We start from the raw sequence: 18,030 nt of genomic DNA, 5'->3' as shown, positions 1-18,030 counted from the left end.
CAGTTTCATCGATGTAGATGGTTCCACCAGCGTTGCACGCATCCCAGAGCAGGCGAGCACGACAACGCCAGCCTTCCATTCCTCCACTCTCCACGTCAGTTCTGCATGTTAAGGCTTATCAGGTCCATCGGGTCGAACGCCCGTCCGTCGCCGGCGTAGAACTTGTTCTGGAACTCCACCCAGTGCAGACGCAGGGCATGCAAAAATGCCGACAGCGCCTCCATGCCCACCAGCACACCGAGTGTCGCGCCAAGCCATAACAACACCCCAATGGCAATCACGAAGCCAGAGTTGTTGTCGATGTCGAGCGTTTTGGTAACCGTGAAGCTGAAGAAAACCTCGGACAGCTGCGCGTGGGCGAGCGACAACGCCCACAGACGCAGGTACGAGGCGGTGTTAGACACGCTGCTCAGCACATACTCGATGGTGTGAATCACATAGTGGATGAGCAACTCCGAGACATCAAAGTGCTCGAATTTCTCGTTTTCGCGCTCGATCACCGTGGCTGTGGCACCGTCTTCACTGTTTGCTGAAGACACGCCAAAGGGATGCATGTTGTCGTCACCGAAGATGTTCGATGCGTCGTCGTCGTCGCTCATCAAATTGCGGTGCGCGCTGTCGTCACCGCTGTAGTTGGCCGGCTGAGGCTGCAGCGACGCCGACGGTTCATTCAAGAAGGCGTCCGTGTAATCGGAGGCTTCGATTGTGGCCACGCTGGCCCGCTGCGCTCCGCCGTGGCGGCGGCGGCTGCCACCAACTTGTCGGCGCTGCTGCCACCGCTTGTAGTCCCGCATCTCGATGTATGGCATTCCCAGCAGCATGAAGGGAACCATCGAAGAAGCCGCGAGGAGCAGGAACACCTGCAGCCCGGCCTGTCCACTGAAGAGCGGGTTCGGCACCGAGCCAGGCTGCAGAAAAAAGTTCGTCATGATCTCCAGAATGCTCGGCGCCTTGTTCGTGTTCTCCCAGGTGCGGCACCACTTCACCATGATGAGGATCGACATGTATCCAAAGGTGCACAGTAGGAAAACGAACTCGGGCACAAACAAAAAGGCGATCTTGTACCAGTTTTTCTCGTAGATGCTGTTGTTGAGCGAGAGAAAGAGGCCAGCGAACATCTGCGCCACGCCGACAATGACAGCGTGCTTCATCTTCACAGAGTTGTAGAACTCCAGCTTGTTGTCCGTCTCGGCCCATGCCGCATCCAGACCCATCGCATAAACGTGCGGGGGCTTCACACTTGGCCGCCCGCTCGGCATCGTCGGGTAGGTGGTGCCCTTCTGCTCCGAGATTGGGGCCCACGTGTAACCGCTGGAAAAGAGGTTCAGGGAAAAACCAAAGAAGTCGTTGTAGAGGACGCCCATGTAGATGGCAAAGAGGGACATGAGCAGCAACAGGTAGCGCCCACCGAACACCATGGCGACTATCTCGTTGAGCTGCGCCGTCCGCCAGGCCTTTTCTTTGCTGATGAAGAAGAGGGCGATGAAGAGCAGCAGAAAGCCGTGGCCAATGTCGCCGTACATGATGCCGAACAGGTACGGGAACGTGATGATGGTAAACACGCCGGGGTTCACCTCCTTGTAACGTGCCATGCCGTAGCTGTCGACAATTCCCTGGAACGACTCGGTAAAGCGGTTAGTCTCGAAAAACGTCGGCGGGTGTTGCTGCTCGGCGTGGAGCGTCACTATGGACTCGACGCTGCCGTTTGCCGAGGCGACGGCATCTTGCAGCGCACGGCGAAGGGACTGCTCGTGACGCAGTGGTACCCACGCGGAGGCCGTGCAGGTGGAGCCGGACATGGCACACATGTTCATTGCCGTCAGCACCACCTTCTCCACCTTTAGGTATGTCTTGTACAGCCGATGCTCTTCGTACCACTGCGTCAGCACATCGCGCTTGCGCCGCTCAACCCCCTCGATGGTTTCCTCGACGTCGTGGGCGGTGGTCGATGTGGTGAGCTCGATGCCGCGACTCTGCACCTCGTCCAGGGTGTAAACGCCGGCGCCGAGCCCAATCATGAGCTTCTTTAAGCGGACGATCATCGTCGGAGAGGAGCACAACACCACGAATGGCGTCTTGGCCACGTTGCGCTCGCCGGTCTGGACGTCGACGAACATGGCCGGCTCGCTACTGATCTCGACGATGGCGTTGCCACGGGTGATGCGGTAGCAGAGGCGGTAGAGCTCCTCGCTGAGTTTTGAGTCAATGAAGCCGAAGAGGCTGGCTAGCCGGGAGAACGCCTCCGAGCTGACGGCAGCGCTTTGGTGGGCGAAGCTGCTGTTGCCCATCGTCATGTCGGACGGTGTCTCCACCAAGAGCCTGTACTTGTAGTAGAGCAGAGTCATCTCCTGGTTCTGGTTCATCTCGTGCTGGAACCCTTCGAGCGACGTGAGCATTGCGGTCAACTCGTTCACGGTCGACTCGATGCGGTCGTCAATCATGTGCATTTGCCCCCGCAGCAAAGAGGACCGCATCTCTTCCACGGTGGCGCTCATGTTCACGTCCCCGGGGTACCTGTCCAGCAAGTCCGCGTCCTTGCGCATCGACTCCTCGATGAAGTGAAGTTTGCGCTGCAGCTCCTCGCAGCGGCGCAGCTCTTCCGTGAACGGCCTGGCAAACGTCGTAATCCCCTCGTTCATGTCGAGGAACTGCACGCGGCCCAGCATGCCAACTTCATACATGGTGTCATACAGAACCTCTCGCTGAAGGATAATGTTGACGCGGATCATGTCCTCCGACCGCCACAAGCCGCTGCAATGTTCCTGACGCCACGGCATGGCTGCAATATTGGTCAATGAGAAAAAAGTGAGGACAGTACACGAGAGGATGACTGTGTGCGTATACTTTGTTTCCTGTGCCCTTGAAAAACAAAGCAGAGAAAGATAAAAGAACGGGAAGACAAGAATGAATACTGCGAAGTGCGTCGCGTGACACCAGCACAACAGGACTGGCGGCGGGGGACGGGGGGGAGGGGAAGGGAGTTGATGCGAGAGCGGGAAAGCGGCGAGAGCGAGAACAAGGAGGTTAGGGTGCCGGATAGAAAGCGGTCAAGAAGGCCGTGTGACCTTGCTGCCATCCAGTGGTGTATGAAAAAAAAAACATGAAACCCCCCCCAAAAATGAAAAGCAGCAGCAGCTGTCACAGCCGTCGACAGAACGCACCAAAAACGCAATGGAAAGAAATGGAGCTACCACGAGTCAACAGCAGCCGCGAAAAAAAAAGTGCAGCAGCCAACTGACTGACGGGTGTTTCCTTCCTCTCCTGTCCCGCGTGTGGGCCTTCTTCCTCCGGCTCGATCTTGCCCTTCACAAGTGAAGGGATCGGTAACTCGCGAGGAGGGCAACGGAAGAAGTGGGAGCGCGCACACACACAGTGAGACAGACAGAGACGAAGGCGCTTCAGTGACAAATAGGAATGAAAAAGTGCACAACAAGGGCACGACAAGAAAACACAGCAGATGCCCACCGCAGTCTCAATAAGCGGAGGCACGCCGCGGGAGCACGAGCAGTCTACACAACACCTAGCAGGCACGCCGCTCACCCTGCTTCCCAGAAGAGAGGGAGAGAGCGGAAGGGCGCGAGGAGAGAGGTTTTCGGGGTGCTGAGTAGACCCCAAGTGACACGCCCGCGCTTGTACGTACTTCTTTCCCTCCCCGATCCTAAGAAAGGACAAAAACCCTCGAATTGTGAACAAGAAAATGCACACACACACACACAACGAAGTGCGAGCAGATGCGAAAGGAGAGGGAGGGGAAGCGGGAGGGGAGAGAGAAGTACTTGTGTGTCGTCCCCGTGAGTTCTGCAGCCTCTTGAGCACTCGCCAGGGTGGCAATGCCTTTTTTTTCCTTTCAGAGAGCGCTGATTACCTCCAAGCGTGTGCGCGCAGGAAAGTCGACTCCGCCTCGTCTATGTGCACAGTAGTGGAGAGCCCGAGAAGGTGTGTGCGTGCGTGAAAAGGAGTGGGCCGTGTGTGCACGTGATGGCGAGAGAGGGAGGGAGGGAGCGGAGAGTTGTGATGAGGCAACTCAAGTACGCCGGCATGTATTTTTGACTGTACGCGGTGGGAGCGATAGAAATACGCGGCTGAACTTTTCTGGATGGACGAGTGCGAGCAGCAAGTAAGAAAGAGAGAGAAGGGAAGAGTGGGTCATGTCGAGCGTGCGCATTCGGAGCACGCGGCGCCAGCATACGTAAGTGTGTGCATCGCGAGGGGGAGGGGGCGTCGGCCATGGAGAACACATACGCACACGCGAAAGAGAAACGTGGGCAGAAGGAGAGATACGAGGAGTGGGAACGGGTTGCTGGTTCACAGTGGGGAATACGGAATGTGAACACGACGTGCTCCGTCAGCCGTGCGAGGGAGCGAAAAAGACGAGGACCGAGGAAAATGAGGGAATGTCGAACGCGACACCCGACGCCTTTGCCCGGTCGTCCTCACGCCCTGCAGAAGGGTAGCCAGAGCCCAGGCCGGGTTTGCACGTATACGCGCACCCGATGAGTGTCGCATCTGCCCTTGGCATCATGTTATGTGGAGAGAAGAGGATGACGAGCATCACGCAAGACGCGGGATGTATGCACGGGTTGCAGCCCTCGGGTTTGGTCGCGCGCGTCCAAGTGAAGGGTAAGGAACGCCGGCACAGGCTCCAATCAAAACGGGCACCCAGACAAAGCAAGCATTATTTCCGCAAAACGAGAGCATGTCCATCACGTCTCAAATGCACCGCGTATGCGGCACCTCGGGAGAGCCCCAACACAAACGCCGCACGTACGTAAAAGCCATTGCACCATATATGCGGCGCTGTTGCTGCTGCCATGCCCTTTCCCTTTCCATCTCTGGCTTTCGCGCGGTGAGTTTTGTGCCCTTGTGGGCAGGCACGTAGGTGTGGTGCAACAGCGGCAGTTATTGCCTACATGCGTTTTGGCGGAACCGTCGTATTGTTCATCTGGCCAGAGAGGTTCTGGTTCACGAGCCGCAGCTTCTGCGCCAGCACCTCGTTGCGCTTCACGAAGCGCCGCACCTTGGCGACGACTGTCGGCGTCGCGTCGTCCATGACGTAGTGGCCGCACCCGTTGCCAATCACCTCGAACTGGAACTTGCCCTGCATCTGCGCAACTGTGAGTGTCTTGTCTAGCCGTTCCGCGTTCGCCGTGCACAGCATCTTGGCGCACGGCAGCGAAATGAACGCCTCATCGAGGCCGGCGAACCACCCGTCCCAGACGCTCTCCATCTTTCGGATGTCCGTCCGCCACTGCCACAGACCCGTTTCGTCGTTTTGCTGCAAAAGCGGCGGTACAGAAACTTTGGCGCCTTGCGGGTTCTGCATGCCACCCATGCGCAGGAACCAGACCTCGGCGTCCCTCACCTCGGGAAACGTATTGGGGCGATTCTTGAGAAACGATTTCATGTGCTGCAACGAAAGCTGCGCTGTTCCCTCGACCACGTCTACAAGGAGCACACCCGAAACGCGCTCAAGGGCTGACTTGTTTCCGCTCATTGCACGCGCCACGACGGCGCCGCCGAGCGAATGACCGAGAACGTAGACGTTGCTGGTGGGGTACAGTTCAGTCTTGGCATACTGGAGCACGTCCAAAAAGTCGCGCATCAGCACCTCGATCGATAGATGATCTTCGCCGCCGACAAAGGTGGAGCGGCCGTGGCAGCGCTGGTCGTATGTCATGACGTGCATGTTCACGTCGTCGCCCTGCGCCTCCGCATTTGCCGCCATCGCCTCAAATGCAGAAGGCGGCATCGGGGGCACATTACTCGTACGCGCTGATGGTGACGAGGTGTGCGCCACCACGTCGCTGGGCTTGTCGGTGGGTCGCTGTATCTCTCGCGCCATCCGCACAAAGCAGTCACCGCTCATACCGGCGCCATGCACGCACAAGAGAAGCGGGGTCCGTGTGTCCTGGACCGAGTTGGGTGGCAAGCATGACAATGACGGCGCGAAGGTAGTGCAGTGAAAGTGTTCGCCTTGTGCGTTGATGAAGACGTGGTCTTCAGGGGACGGCAGCGGCGGACTGGTCGAAATACCCGACATCATCAGTGCCTGTGTAGAGCTGGTACAGGATGCGTCGAAAAGAAACATGCGCTTCTTAAGACGGGGTGTACGTGTGAGACCTACTGGTGGAAGAAGGGCGCGTATTTCCTCCTCTAAGTTGGAGGGGCGGATGGGGGTGGGAGCACGCACAGGGACGCCAGAGCCAAGACGAGGGAAGATGGAAAAGGGACGGCATAAGCGGAGGGGAAGCACTGAGGGCGATGATGAAGAGCGCGCCTGACGCGCCATTCCCCCCTGCAGCAACTCTTGGTGTGGCAGAAACGACACACCAAGAGCTGCGGACGCGGCCCCCCAACACGGGGGGGAGAGGGGGGAGCCGCAGTACAACCACACCGACTCGGAAGCGTCGCATAACATGCACATGCTCGTACATCAAGTACTCTCCTTTTTGGCTTGCCCGTCCTTGAATTCCCTGTACGCGCTGTCATTGGTGGCGCGATGATCGGTGGCGGCGAGAAGACAGAGAGGGTTTCTTTTCATTTTAGCGCCGCGGTGTTGCACCGCGAGGGAGACAGACTGTCGCCTCCGACACTGACGAAGCGCGACCCAAGAAGGAAACACTACTCGCGCAAGCACGCACGCAAGCGCTCGCCAGTACCAAATTCACGCAGGGAAGACCCGGCAGCTTCGACGCCCACCAACTTCTCCAGAGCGGAGACCTTCTCGCGTGTTTTGTACAGCTGCGACTGCAGCTCAGCGCGGCGCCGCTTGTACGTACGCTGCTCGGCGAAGCGTGTGGTGTTGAGGTAGCGTAGAACGGCGTCTTCTTCACACGCGGCCCGGTCCAGCCGCTGCATCTCTTCCAGGGCACACTGCAGCGCCTCCTGTGGTGCGCCGCAGCTCCGCCACAGTGCTAGGTTGAGCTCTTGGCTCAGAAGAGCCTCAAAAAAGACGCCGTCGAGGGAGGCCTGGGAGACCACCATCTGCGTCATACCGTCCGTGACACTCGTAGACGACGACATCAAGAGCGGCTCCTCCTCCTCTCCATCCTCCCCCATCGGCCCTTCGTGGCTGCGAAGGCGCGGCACAGATAGCGTCGGCGCACCCAGCGCCGTCGCACGCCACAGTGTTGCAGGAGGTGCGGCAACCTCCACGCGATCGAGCAAACCGCAACGGTAGCGTCCGGCAAGGGGTCGAACAGCACCTGAAATCGGTGACGGACTTCCGACACCCATGTCGCACGGAAGCAGCTCCTGCATAAGGCTGACAAAGTCGCGGTAGGTCTGGTAATGCCCACGCTGCGCCTCTTGAGAGCGTGCGGTCGCATCAGCCCACGCCTGCGCCGTGGACGGGGTACTCTGGAGCTCTTGCAGAACCAAGTAGCGAGCAAAGGCCATCCATCGAACCCCCTCGGACGCTGAGGCAGTCCCATCCAGTGTGGCGTCCCCAAACGGTAGTGCCACCCCATCAAACATCGCGAACATGGACGAAGAAAGAACCGACACACTAACGTGGCAGGCGTACGTCGACCGGCTCACGTACGCGAAAAGCGAGGGCACAAAACAGAAGAGTGCGTGCGATGGCACGAGGAGGAGAGGCGGAGAGTGAAAGCAGCGAAGGGGCGGGGAAACTGCGCTACAAAGAGCTTTGTTGCTATTTTTTTTTAAGAGGGGAGAGGGAGTTCGAGACGCGGTGTGGCTGAGGGTGTTTCAGAGTTCTAGCGGTTTTGTGTGGCCGACATTGAGGTGGCTCCAGGGAGGGTGTCAAGAGTGAGAGGAGGAGAATGACGTGCAACACACAGACGCGGTGGTCTGCCCCTGTGTGTGTGTGTGTGTGTGTGTCGATGAGTTCTTTTTGTTTCTGCTCCCAAAGGCGTCGTCTGGCGGGGTGAATATGTTCAGACGTAACGAAAAGAGAGAGCGAGAAGGAACGCGTGCCAGCCTGGCAGTCCAACGCATTGCATCGGTCATGCGAGGGGCACCGAGATCATACAAACAGGAAGACAAACAAAGGGGGAGGGGGAGGAGGTTGGCGGAGGAAGGGGTGGGGTGTGGAGAGGGGCGCCTTTCAAATAAAGAGAGTCAGCGGCAGGAGCCGGCGTGGGGAGGTGTTGGCCGGCGTACACACGACGCTGGAAGCCGTGCAGCTGCACAAGAGGGAAACGCGGCTCGTGTATGCCCCTCCCCTTACTCCACAGACTGTGAAGAAACTCTCTGGAGAGAACGCTAAGACGTTTTGCCGAGCCGCACACGTGCCGCCGTGCAGAAAAAGAAACACCTCGAAGGCAAGGGACAGTCTCAAGTGGCACATCGCACCAACGGAGCCTACAGTCCTCTTCTAGTGCGCGTGTGAGATGCGTCTCTGCTCCTTAACAAAAAAATTTTTTGGACGTGCGTTACTTAGGCGATCTGTCCTAAACGGGAATGAGCGACTTTGAGGGGTGATGGGGTGGTCAGGCTAACTCACATTGCATCGAGGAATAGTACGACAACGCGAACAACGTCAACAAAAACAAAAGAATATAAGAGTGTATCTGTGGGAGGGCATCTGCTGTTTCGGTGCTGTGTAGCACCGAAGGTTATCTGCACCGTCGCGGCCAACAACGCCAGGTTCGCAAAAAAAAAACACAAAGTTCAGGCCAGGAACCGCTAAGGAGGCCCAGACAGAGAGAGAGTTAGGAAAGCAAGATACCGTCGAGGCAACTGAGCACCAACGGTGAGAGCAGTGGCGAGCTCGCCGCAGCACCAAAGCGAAGGCAGCAGCGCATGCGATTCGGCAAAATGAAGCGCCAAGAGAGAGAAGAGCACAGAGGTGGAAGGTCAGTCGCGATCCACACACGCACGCACCAAACCACTTAAAATAGGAGAGTAGCTCCCCTAGGGGGCAAGGGTGTGCGACAACAACGTTCACTTCCCCTCACGCCCCCTTTCATCCCGCTCCGCCTCCCCCCCCGCCGCGCTCCCGCCATTCGCACTTTTGGCGGCCTCTCCCTCTCCCCCCCCGCAGCTCCTCTGTGTCTTTTCTCCAGCACATTACGCTAGTTCACCTCCCGCACACCGCGGTACTCGTCCGGCTTTACCTCCTGACTCTTCTTGTCTTTCATCCGCTTGTCCGCCTGACGTTTCAGAAAGGCGAGGCGGTTATCGACGACGCGGTCGATAAGGGAGTCCGTCGAGAGGGTGCAGCCCGAGTCCACTTCGTGGTAGATGCCCATCGCCTTGGGCACCTCGTACCCTGTGCTCTCTCCACCCTCTACCACCAGGTCCGAGAACTTGCCGCCTACGACCACGTCAATGTGGAGGCTGTCAATCACATCCTTGCTGACGTCAAACGGTACGCCCATCACCACTTCGTCAACGTAACGGCACGACAGGACGCCGAGCACACGCTCGTTGAGGTTCATGATTGGGTAGTTCTTGCCTTTGTGCTCATTCACCACCTGATCCTCATACACGCCGGCAATGAGATAGTCGCCAAGGCCGCGCGCCTTCCGCAAAACGCGGATGTGGCCAATGTGAAAGAGATCAAAACTGCCGTCCACGTAGACAATACGGTCGCCTGACTTGGGGCTCGAGTTGTTGCTGAACTGCACAATCTTGCGGGACGTAGTCAGGCAGTGCATAGTGGGGCTGTGCTCGAACAGGGAGCTCTCCAGCTGCACCTCGTCCACTGACTTGAGCATGTGGTTCTTGGTGCACAGGAGCATGCGCCCCACCAGGTTTGTCGTGGAGATGCCCTCGGTGCGCTTCACCACCTTGAACTTGCCGGCATCGATGATCTCCTGGTACGAGTTGCGGCCATTCAAGTCGACGGAGATGTCGTCACCGTGGACGACGTAGTCGATCTCGAACCGCTCGACATCCTTGAGTCGTGTGCAGTAGGGATAGTTCTCGACCACGTAGTCGACCCATTTGCACGCCCGCAGCGCCTCATAGCGCTCCTCGGCATGCATGATCGGCGGCCCCTTGAAGCGCATCACCTCCTCATCGCTGTGGCACCCGACAAAGAGCTCGCACCCGAGTCGACGTGCCTGCCGCAGTGCATTCGCGTGCCCAAAGTGGAGCATGTCAAAGCAGCCGTCCACCCAAATGCGAACTGTGCCTGGCACCTTCGGCGGGATTGCCTCGGTGCAGAACAGAGAGTACGCATCATTCGGCTCGTCGGCGTTCAGCCACACTTTGCCCGGTGGCACCTCCACCGTGGGCGCGGAGGCAGACGACGGAGCTGACGAAGGAACGGTGGGCATCATAACGGCAGACGTGGAAGGGATGATTGCCGTCTCACTGGAAATGCGCAATGAAAGTGCAGGCACCACGCCGGAGTTTGTATGCGCTCCGAGCAGTGACGACACAGGAGGTGTCCGCGGTCGTGCGGTGCTGCCTCTCGCGCTGCACGAATGCGCTAGGCGAATAGGAGAGCAACCGCTAACGCGGCGCAGCAGGAGGCGTCGAAAGGGCGTCACTTCCGCGGTTTCACAGTACACTGTGCGAGGAGGGAGGGGGATAGACGAAAGAGACGACAGGAGCCACCTTCACAGCTGACGCTGGAGGTGTGTAGCGAGCCAGGTGGTTTTTTGGGCGGTAGGCGCAGAGAGAGTGAAACACAAATATGTGAAGAGTACACACGTGTGGGTGTGTGCGTGTGCTTAGTAGCTAATCCCTTTTCTTGTTTGCTAAGCGGGGGGTCGGAGGTATGCGTGTCGCAGGTATGAATATATATATATATATATGTGTCTGTCCCTCTGTCTGTATACCTCTGACGAATCCGATATAATGAAAAAAAAGCATGAGATGTTCAGAGAAGGCGCCTCAGCAGAGGCGGGGGTGAGGGGATAGAGAGAGTGAAGGAGGGGAAGGAGCGTCACACGAGTGGCGACGTGTGTGTGTGTGTGTGTGTGTGTTTTTGCGCGCGTACGTGCGTCTGGGTGTCTGCCTGTCCCTCACTTTGATAGTCACGTTTTGCCCCCGCCCCCTCCCTTGAGAGAGCCCCTAAAACGGAGAACAAGAAGCCGTACTTCACAGCAGTGACGGTTGAATGTTACGCAGACTGTACAGCACGCGCCCGGCAGTTGGCTAACGAAAGCCCGCTGGACGGCATACCCTTCGTCCCCTCACCCTCCTTCTCCATTGTCTCACCGCGTGGAAGCGACCCATCCTCGACGCGGATGCGGGTTGTATTCACGACGCAGGAAGCGGGGTAGGATTGGAGGCGACTCAACCCAGATGGACCACTGAGGGGTGGAGGGGAGAGGGAAAGAGTGGGGGGGGGGGTATCATCCATCACACACGTAGGTGCTGGCTACTCAAGTTTCCCCCTTTCTGGGCAGAAGCTCCTTCGCCCTTCTCTCTTCGTGTTGTGCAAGTGCTTGTTGTTGTTTTGTTACGTAAAGGAGACATGAAACTAAAACTAAAGGAGAACCGAAGACAAAGGACGAGATAAATGGGCGTCAGAGGCACCCGCGCACGACAGAGAACACAGCACCGCGAGAGAAGACTGCACGCACACGCACTAACGCACAAGCGCCCAGGCCAGCGTGCGCAACCCTCCTCCCCCCGCCCGCGCAGACGCTCTGTAGATGCGCTCATGCCGACGTGAACAAAGCACACGAGACTCCACCCTTCCCTTACGCCACCACCGCGCGCTTCGTGTTCTTCTTGACGAAGATGGCACGGTCCTTGCGGGCCGCCTTGATGCGGCGCTGCAGGAGCGGGAAGGACAGGTTCGGGGCGTGGTACTGGGCAATGCTCAGGTGCTTCACCTCGTGGTCCGGGATGCTCTTCACGTTCAGCACCTCGATGTTGTGGTAGCGGGCACGGTGGCGGGAGGCCAGATCGTGGTACGCCTGGCTCACGGCGCCGGTCTTGGAGACGTCGCGGAACTCCTTGACCATGCGCGTGTAGCCACAGCGCTGGCTGTAGTACGCGATGTCGACCAGGTAGTTGCGCGCCACCAGCTTCGCATCCTTCACGACCTTGCAGGAGAGCACATCACCGTGAGTGGACTTGACCTTGTTCTTGACCCGCATCATGCGCCAGAAACGGCTCTTGGCGACGACGAAGTTTGGGGCGAACACCTCAAACTTGTACACGGTCGGCTCAGGGTTCTTCTCCGAGGGCGACTCGCGGCCGACCACCTGGTAGTGGCGGAGGTGCGGCTTGACCATTTTTGCTTAGGCGCACGACGGTTGTTCCTCGCTTCTTGCACGGAGATTATTGAAGCCGCAGCAGCGGTAGACGGATAAAGAAAGAGACGCACACGTACACAGGCATGTGGGCGGGAGTGGAATAGTGCCAGCAGGGGACGAGGAGGCACAGTGCGCGTGTGCATGATCAGTTTGACGTGGTTGACGAAGCGTGAGGGGTGGTTGGCCACCGATGTTCACACGAGTGAATGAGGCACACACAACATGTAAAGCCCGGGGAGGAGCAGACGCGTGAGAGACGGCAGGGAGAGGGGGTGGTTGGGAGACAGTGCAACAAGAGCAGAGAGCGTCAGGGCGAGAGGAAGAAAGAAAAAGGTGGCACAGCCGTACGTGGACACCCTGCTCCGCGAGTTGGCGCGGCACATGTGAGACCAGAAGCGGTTATGCTGCGAGAACGCATCGCTACGCTGCTGAGGCGGGGTAGCGACCAGTGTGGGGAGGGGAAAAAGACGTACTGGCGGCAAAGAAGAGCTGAGTGGCACCGCGCATGCCGTTCATGTCACCTGGTATGTGCTTGTGCTCAACTGAATGCACAGTGCACGTGGTCTTTATAGCTTTCTCCCCACGCTTCCACTCGCCATTCCCCCTCTCGTATACCCCCCCCCTCTCGTCCCCCCACCCCACCCACACACATTTCACCCCCTACATTCCCGGTGATGGCTTTGCTACGCTATACGGAATAGGTAAGCCGAGCGCCCTGCGTCAGTCCTGTCATCGTAGCTCCACTTCTTCCTTTTTTTTCGTTTCTTTCGGTGGTGGTGGTGGTGGTGGAGGGGGGGGGGGGCTTTTTGATTTTCCTTTGATTTCGCTGTTCACTGAGCATACGGAGACATGCTCTGATCCATTACGTACACGAACCAACCTTAACAAACGTCGAAGTGTCATCTGGCCAAGAGGGAGGGTGGGCACGTGACCATCACCCTGGGCACTGCCACCACCACCACCGCAGCGACAAGCATGGAAAGAAGGCGGTGACAAAAAAGTAGCGATGGCTACGAGTCCTTTGCACATGCGCCCCCCTCCACAGAGCTCACAGTTCCCCACCCCACCGTCCGCAGTCCTCGCTGTGCTGCGTCCGGGATGCACCCCATCTCACGCTCACGCACGACGAGAGGGCATCAGGAGGACGCGTACCCTGCAAAAGAAAGCAAACAAAGGAAGCTGGGGGGGGGCACAGACGATAGCCACGCACATCATTCATGGGTGCGGCCTCGTCTGTTGTCCCTCTGTCTCTCCTTTTTGGGAAGAAGGTTGGGGTTTCGCATGACTTTCCCCTTCTTGTCCCTTCACCACATTGAAGGCAGCCGCCTGTATGCTCACACACACACACAAACAGGGGAGACGGCAAACATGAGAACCCCAAACCAAACTAACAAAAACATCGATTGAACACGGAGAAACTACGCGCGCACCACGGCATGCACGCGCACGCACACGAGCGCCTCCCTCCAGGGTGAAGGGAGGGCAGCAGGAGGGGGTGGGGTGGTGCTCCGCGGGCTCAGGAGACGCGTTTACGTGTGTGCGCGCATACGGGGAAATCGGTGCTTCGTTGCTGCAACCCACGACTGCACGTCTGCTCGACAATTCTGGCAATTCGAAAGTGGGAAGATGAGAGACCGCACAGAGCCAAAACGCAAATGCAGTACACAGGAGAGACGGGGAGAGCAGAGATTCCTCAAAAAGGCAACCGAAGGGGCAGCCAGCACACACACCACCAGCGAAGAGTGCATGCGCCTCCGGCGCCGGGGACGCCGCATTTTTTTACCGCCCAACATGCACGCTCACGTCTAGTAGCGGGCAATCGCGGCGCGCTTGATGAAACGGATATCAACGCGATGGCCAAAGAGCTCGTGAATGTTGTTGATACCGTACTTGATCATCGTCGGCCGCTCCAGTGAGAGGCCCCATGCCATCACCGTCACACCGTCCTCGAAGCCCATCGGATGCAGCAGCTCTGGGCGGAAGAGACCGCTGTTGCCCACCTCGATCCACTTGTTCAGGCCGGTGTGGAAGCCAAAGATCTCCATCGAGGGCTCCGTGTACGGGTTGAAGGCGGGCTTGAAGCGCAGCTGTGACACCCCAATGCGACGGAAGAAGGAGTCGAAGGTGTGCATCATCTTGGCAAGCGAAATGTCGCGATCAATGACGAAGCCCTCGACCTGGTGGAACTCGCATAGGTGGGTGCGGTCCATCTCCTCGTTCCGAAAGACACGGTCAATGCTATAGTAGCGCCCGGGGTTGAAGTTCAGCTTGCCATCCGGGCCACGCTCCGCAAATTTGGCGAGATTTTTCAGCACGAAGGCCGAGGAGCCGGTGGTGTGGGTGCGCAGCACATTGCGACTTGCCTCCTCATGCTTCCACGGCGTACGGAAGCTCTCCTCATGCTGCGCCTTGACGCGCGCCATGTACTCCAAGTCATTGACCTTCGAAGTCTCCGGCTTCGACAGGAAGAAGGTGTCCTGCAGATCCCGCGCCGGATGCTGCTGAGGAATGATGAGTGAGTCGAAGTTCCAGAACGACACCTCAGCCCAATGCTGCGTGTCCATCTCCTGGAATCCGAGCTCCATGAGGATCTCGCGGAACTCCTGTCGCACCTTCAACAGCGGGTGCAGTGCACCGCCACCCACCTCGGCACCCTGTGCGGAAAAGTTGTACTCCTTGAACTGCCGGTTCTTCCACGAGCCGTCGACGAGCATCTCGCGTGTTAGGTCACCCACTGCCTTAGCGGCGCGCTCCGGGGCGTACGCGGCACCCTTCGTGTACACAAACATCTTTTTCGCCTCCACTGCAGCGAGTTTGCGCTTCTTGAGCGTTTCCAGAGTCTTGGTGTCGATTTCGTCCACCGCGGCGGCAGCCTGCTTCAGCGACTCACGAACGGCATCGACGACGTTGTCGCTGCCCGGCACGCGCTCCAGGAATACCTTCCCATCCTCCTTTGTCGTCTTGAACATCTTCGACTTGATGCCGTTCGCCAGCGCCACTCCCGTCGTCTCCTTGCCGAGTTTGCTTGCTACATCCTCCTGGCTTATCCTTCCGTCTTTTAGCAGACACCAGACCAGGTACTCAGGGCTACCGCTCTCCATGATCTGCTGAGCCTCGTTGGAGAACTTCAGCACCATCCTTTGCTCCATTTCCGATCGGATGTAGCTGTCCGCCTCCAGCGATTTGCCGGCTCCGACGATGTCCTGGTGGTCGACCCTAATCGACTCTGCCACATCCGTCGAGAGCACTCGCTCGGCACTCGACAGCGCCTTGAGAATGGCCGCCTCAATTAACGCCTGCTCCATGACTGCGGCAGACAGAAAAGAAAACTGCTGTGAAACAAACGAGAAAGTGGTGCAGGCGATCTGATTGAATGGCAGCGTGTGTTAGTGGTATGACGCAGTTGGGGCGGAGGCACTTGGGTGCGTGTCGGTGGAGGTGCACGAAAGGGTTTCGCCTTGTCGCACGCTTTTCCTTTTGTTTTCTTCTGTACATGCGTGTGTGGCCCATACACGCAGGCGAGCGGAGCGGGAAACAGAGCGAGAGAGAGCGACAGGAGGTGGTATAGAGACAAGAATAGCAGCGGCGCTGCCGGAACAAAGAAGGGCAACTGTTTCGCAATGGAAACACGAGCGGTTCTGGAAAAGATCACCCTCTATGGTTTGGACGTGTGCGCGCGTGCTCGTCTTTGGCTGCTGGTCTCCCAGAGTGGATCGACTGCCCATGCACGGCACCGCACCTATTGCGGCCGCGGCATACGCATACTTCTGCAGCAATCGCTGTGCACATGACCAGAGGCGACGCGGGCGGTGCCGAGTGCACACGATCGAGGAAATCGGCGGTGCCTCTCTCTCTGGAGAGAGCCGTCTCTGCCCCCTCCACCCCCTCCCCTCAGTATACGATCACTGTTGTGATATTTCGCTTCGCGAGCACAGGCGCACGCAACGTTATTCGTCTGTCGCTCAAGTGAAGCTCCTGCAGCTGCCACGGCAGCCGTGTCGCAGTCAACGGCGACGAGCAGCGTGCCAGAGACGTCCTCCGATGTCTTGTACAGTTGCAAGAGGACGCGTAGCGGCTCCATGAACATCGCACAGGTGCCAAACGCCTGCGACCGGCTGCAGAGATTTGTCCATCTACAAACAACGGCTTGCGATGGCGCGCAGCACCGCGAACAGGCCTCAAGCAGAGTGCAGTGGTAAGATTCCGCTTGCACGCAGACTTTGCGAGGTGGCAAGCGGGCGGCGCCAACGCAGGACCAGCGACGGTGGTGTGCCAGATATGGTCTGGCAGAAGAGACAGTGTCAAGGCGACCTGCGGAAGCACCGGCATCGCCGCCCGCTACTCGTCGGCGTCGCGAAAGCCACCGCACACGAGCGACCACTTTCCTGTCGTGCCATTGTGCGCCACCCCCACCCCCGCCGATGACTCAACTGGACGATGAGGCCCACACAGTCTCGCAGTGTTGGGGATAAATTTGAGGAAGGTCCTCAAGAGCGCCGCGCAGCCCCGTTAAAATGTCGGCTGTGGTGAAGAGGTATGCCGGCTCATCTGTGTTGGTCAGACGCAGCACACACGAGGCACGCAGGATCAGCACGAGCTGGAGCTGCGAGCTGAGGGCGTTGTGCGGCGCCTCCTGCGCCGAGACACAGGGCAGTACATTTCCCGTGATGACAGTCGCGATGCCGTCCGCGTTGTCGCCATACGATTCGAGTTCGGCCACCGAACCATGTGCAAAAACCGTGTCGTGGGTCAGGAGGAAACTTCCACGCCATCCTGTGCTGCGCTTCGCGTGAATAGAGCCAGATTCGTCGGCGAAGTCGCTGTCGAGCTGCTGATGCGGATGCCGTTGCGACAATGCCAGCTGTCGCTGGTGCAGCAGCGGCGGGCGTGCAACCTTCATCGCAAGTCTGCCCTTGATGTTACTACATGAATGGTGAGGTTCTAAGGTGTGGCACGAGACGCTCATAAACTGCTGTTCCATCGTCAGTAGCGCGGCCCGTTCGCGGGTGCTGCAGCGGTCGTTTCGGACTGCGCCATCCACGGCACCGGCGTGCGCCAGCGAATTGGCGTCTGCAGAATGGCCGCTCCATTCTCCAAGAGACACACGCCTCCCGCCATACAGGCACCGGCACGCTGGAGGCGCTGACGTCGTTGCCGGGCCTGCGCGACCGCGTAGTCGCTACAAGGTGTGGCAGCAGTTTTCCCTCTGGTGCAGCGAGCGCCTCGCCGCGGGAGCTGACCGAGCAGCGCGCTGCCTCCAGATGACTTCGTCGAGGTCCGGCAAGAGCAGCTTATCAGGCACCTCGCCACGGGCGAAACAACAACACGAGAAAAAACTCATCGCGGCACAGTAAGGAAGCGATGTAAAGCACAAGTACGGCCTTCTGCTGCGGCGTCGTCCTCCACCCACTGTTCACCATGAGGATGAGCACAAGAACGCCATTGGTGGCCAAGCCTTACACGAGGGCATATGCCGTGAACACTGGCGATTCATCAAGCACGGGCGCACCCCGTATTGAGGGCATGTGGTTGATGCACGAAGGAAGGATAACAAGCGAGCGAAGTGCACCCAAAAAGTGAAAGTTGCACACACGCACAGAGAGCGAGCGAGATGGGGCGCAGCCAGAACACCCAACAATCACCGAAAAATGAACGCGCCACAGGTTCCACGGCGGTAGAGGCGGCGAGGATTCGACAAAACGATATGAGATCGGGAACATCAGCGCCGAATCTCACGGAGTCAGGGTGACATGGAAACACGCACACACGCACAAATCACCAGCGCTTACATGCGCATCTGCACAGCGAGCCCGCGCCTCCGACAGTGCGCTCTGGTTTCTCCCGC

At 58.4% G+C, this 18,030-nt stretch overlaps 6 protein-coding genes across 6 annotated transcripts; all 6 read right to left on the bottom strand.

Annotated features, from left to right (window-relative positions):
* Nucleotides 1–95: 95 nt before the first annotated feature.
* Nucleotides 96–2,777, bottom strand: LMXM_31_0920 (putative vacuolar proton-ATPase-like protein; the record flags this gene model as incomplete). The annotated part of the gene is made up of 1 exon (XM_003877886.1): nt 96–2,777. The coding sequence occupies one exon, from the start codon at nt 2,775–2,777 to the stop codon at nt 96–98; it is 2,682 nt and encodes an 893-aa protein (XP_003877935.1).
* Nucleotides 2,778–4,906: 2,129 nt separating this feature from the next.
* Nucleotides 4,907–5,749, bottom strand: LMXM_31_0910 (conserved hypothetical protein; the record flags this gene model as incomplete). The annotated part of the gene is made up of 1 exon (XM_003877885.1): nt 4,907–5,749. The coding sequence occupies one exon, from the start codon at nt 5,747–5,749 to the stop codon at nt 4,907–4,909; it is 843 nt and encodes a 280-aa protein (XP_003877934.1).
* Nucleotides 5,750–6,621: 872 nt separating this feature from the next.
* On the bottom strand, nt 6,622–7,023 carry LMXM_31_0900 (conserved hypothetical protein; the record flags this gene model as incomplete). The annotated part of the gene is made up of 1 exon (XM_003877884.1): nt 6,622–7,023. The coding sequence occupies one exon, from the start codon at nt 7,021–7,023 to the stop codon at nt 6,622–6,624; it is 402 nt and encodes a 133-aa protein (XP_003877933.1).
* Nucleotides 7,024–9,038: 2,015 nt separating this feature from the next.
* LMXM_31_0890 (ethanolamine-phosphate cytidylyltransferase,putative) lies at nt 9,039–10,247 on the bottom strand (the record flags this gene model as incomplete). Its single annotated transcript, XM_003877883.1, has 1 exon — nt 9,039–10,247. One exon carries the CDS (start codon nt 10,245–10,247, stop codon nt 9,039–9,041), a length of 1,209 nt encoding a protein of 402 aa, XP_003877932.1.
* Nucleotides 10,248–11,624: 1,377 nt separating this feature from the next.
* LMXM_31_0880 (putative 60S ribosomal protein L18a) lies at nt 11,625–12,164 on the bottom strand (the record flags this gene model as incomplete). The annotated part of the gene is made up of 1 exon (XM_003877882.1): nt 11,625–12,164. The coding sequence occupies one exon, from the start codon at nt 12,162–12,164 to the stop codon at nt 11,625–11,627; it is 540 nt and encodes a 179-aa protein (XP_003877931.1).
* A 1,826-nt stretch (nt 12,165–13,990) lies between these two features.
* Nucleotides 13,991–15,490, bottom strand: LMXM_31_0870 (phenylalanyl-tRNA synthetase alpha chain,putative; the record flags this gene model as incomplete). The annotated part of the gene is made up of 1 exon (XM_003877881.1): nt 13,991–15,490. One exon carries the CDS (start codon nt 15,488–15,490, stop codon nt 13,991–13,993), a length of 1,500 nt encoding a protein of 499 aa, XP_003877930.1.
* Nucleotides 15,491–18,030: the final 2,540 nt, after the last annotated feature.

This window comes from Leishmania mexicana, chromosome 31, assembly GCF_000234665.1.
Source record: "Leishmania mexicana MHOM/GT/2001/U1103 complete genome, chromosome 31".
In the NCBI taxonomy this organism is placed as follows: domain Eukaryota; phylum Euglenozoa; class Kinetoplastea; order Trypanosomatida; family Trypanosomatidae; genus Leishmania; species Leishmania mexicana.
Note: the sequence above shows the minus strand (reverse complement) of the source record. Positions and strands in the feature narration are given on the sequence as shown.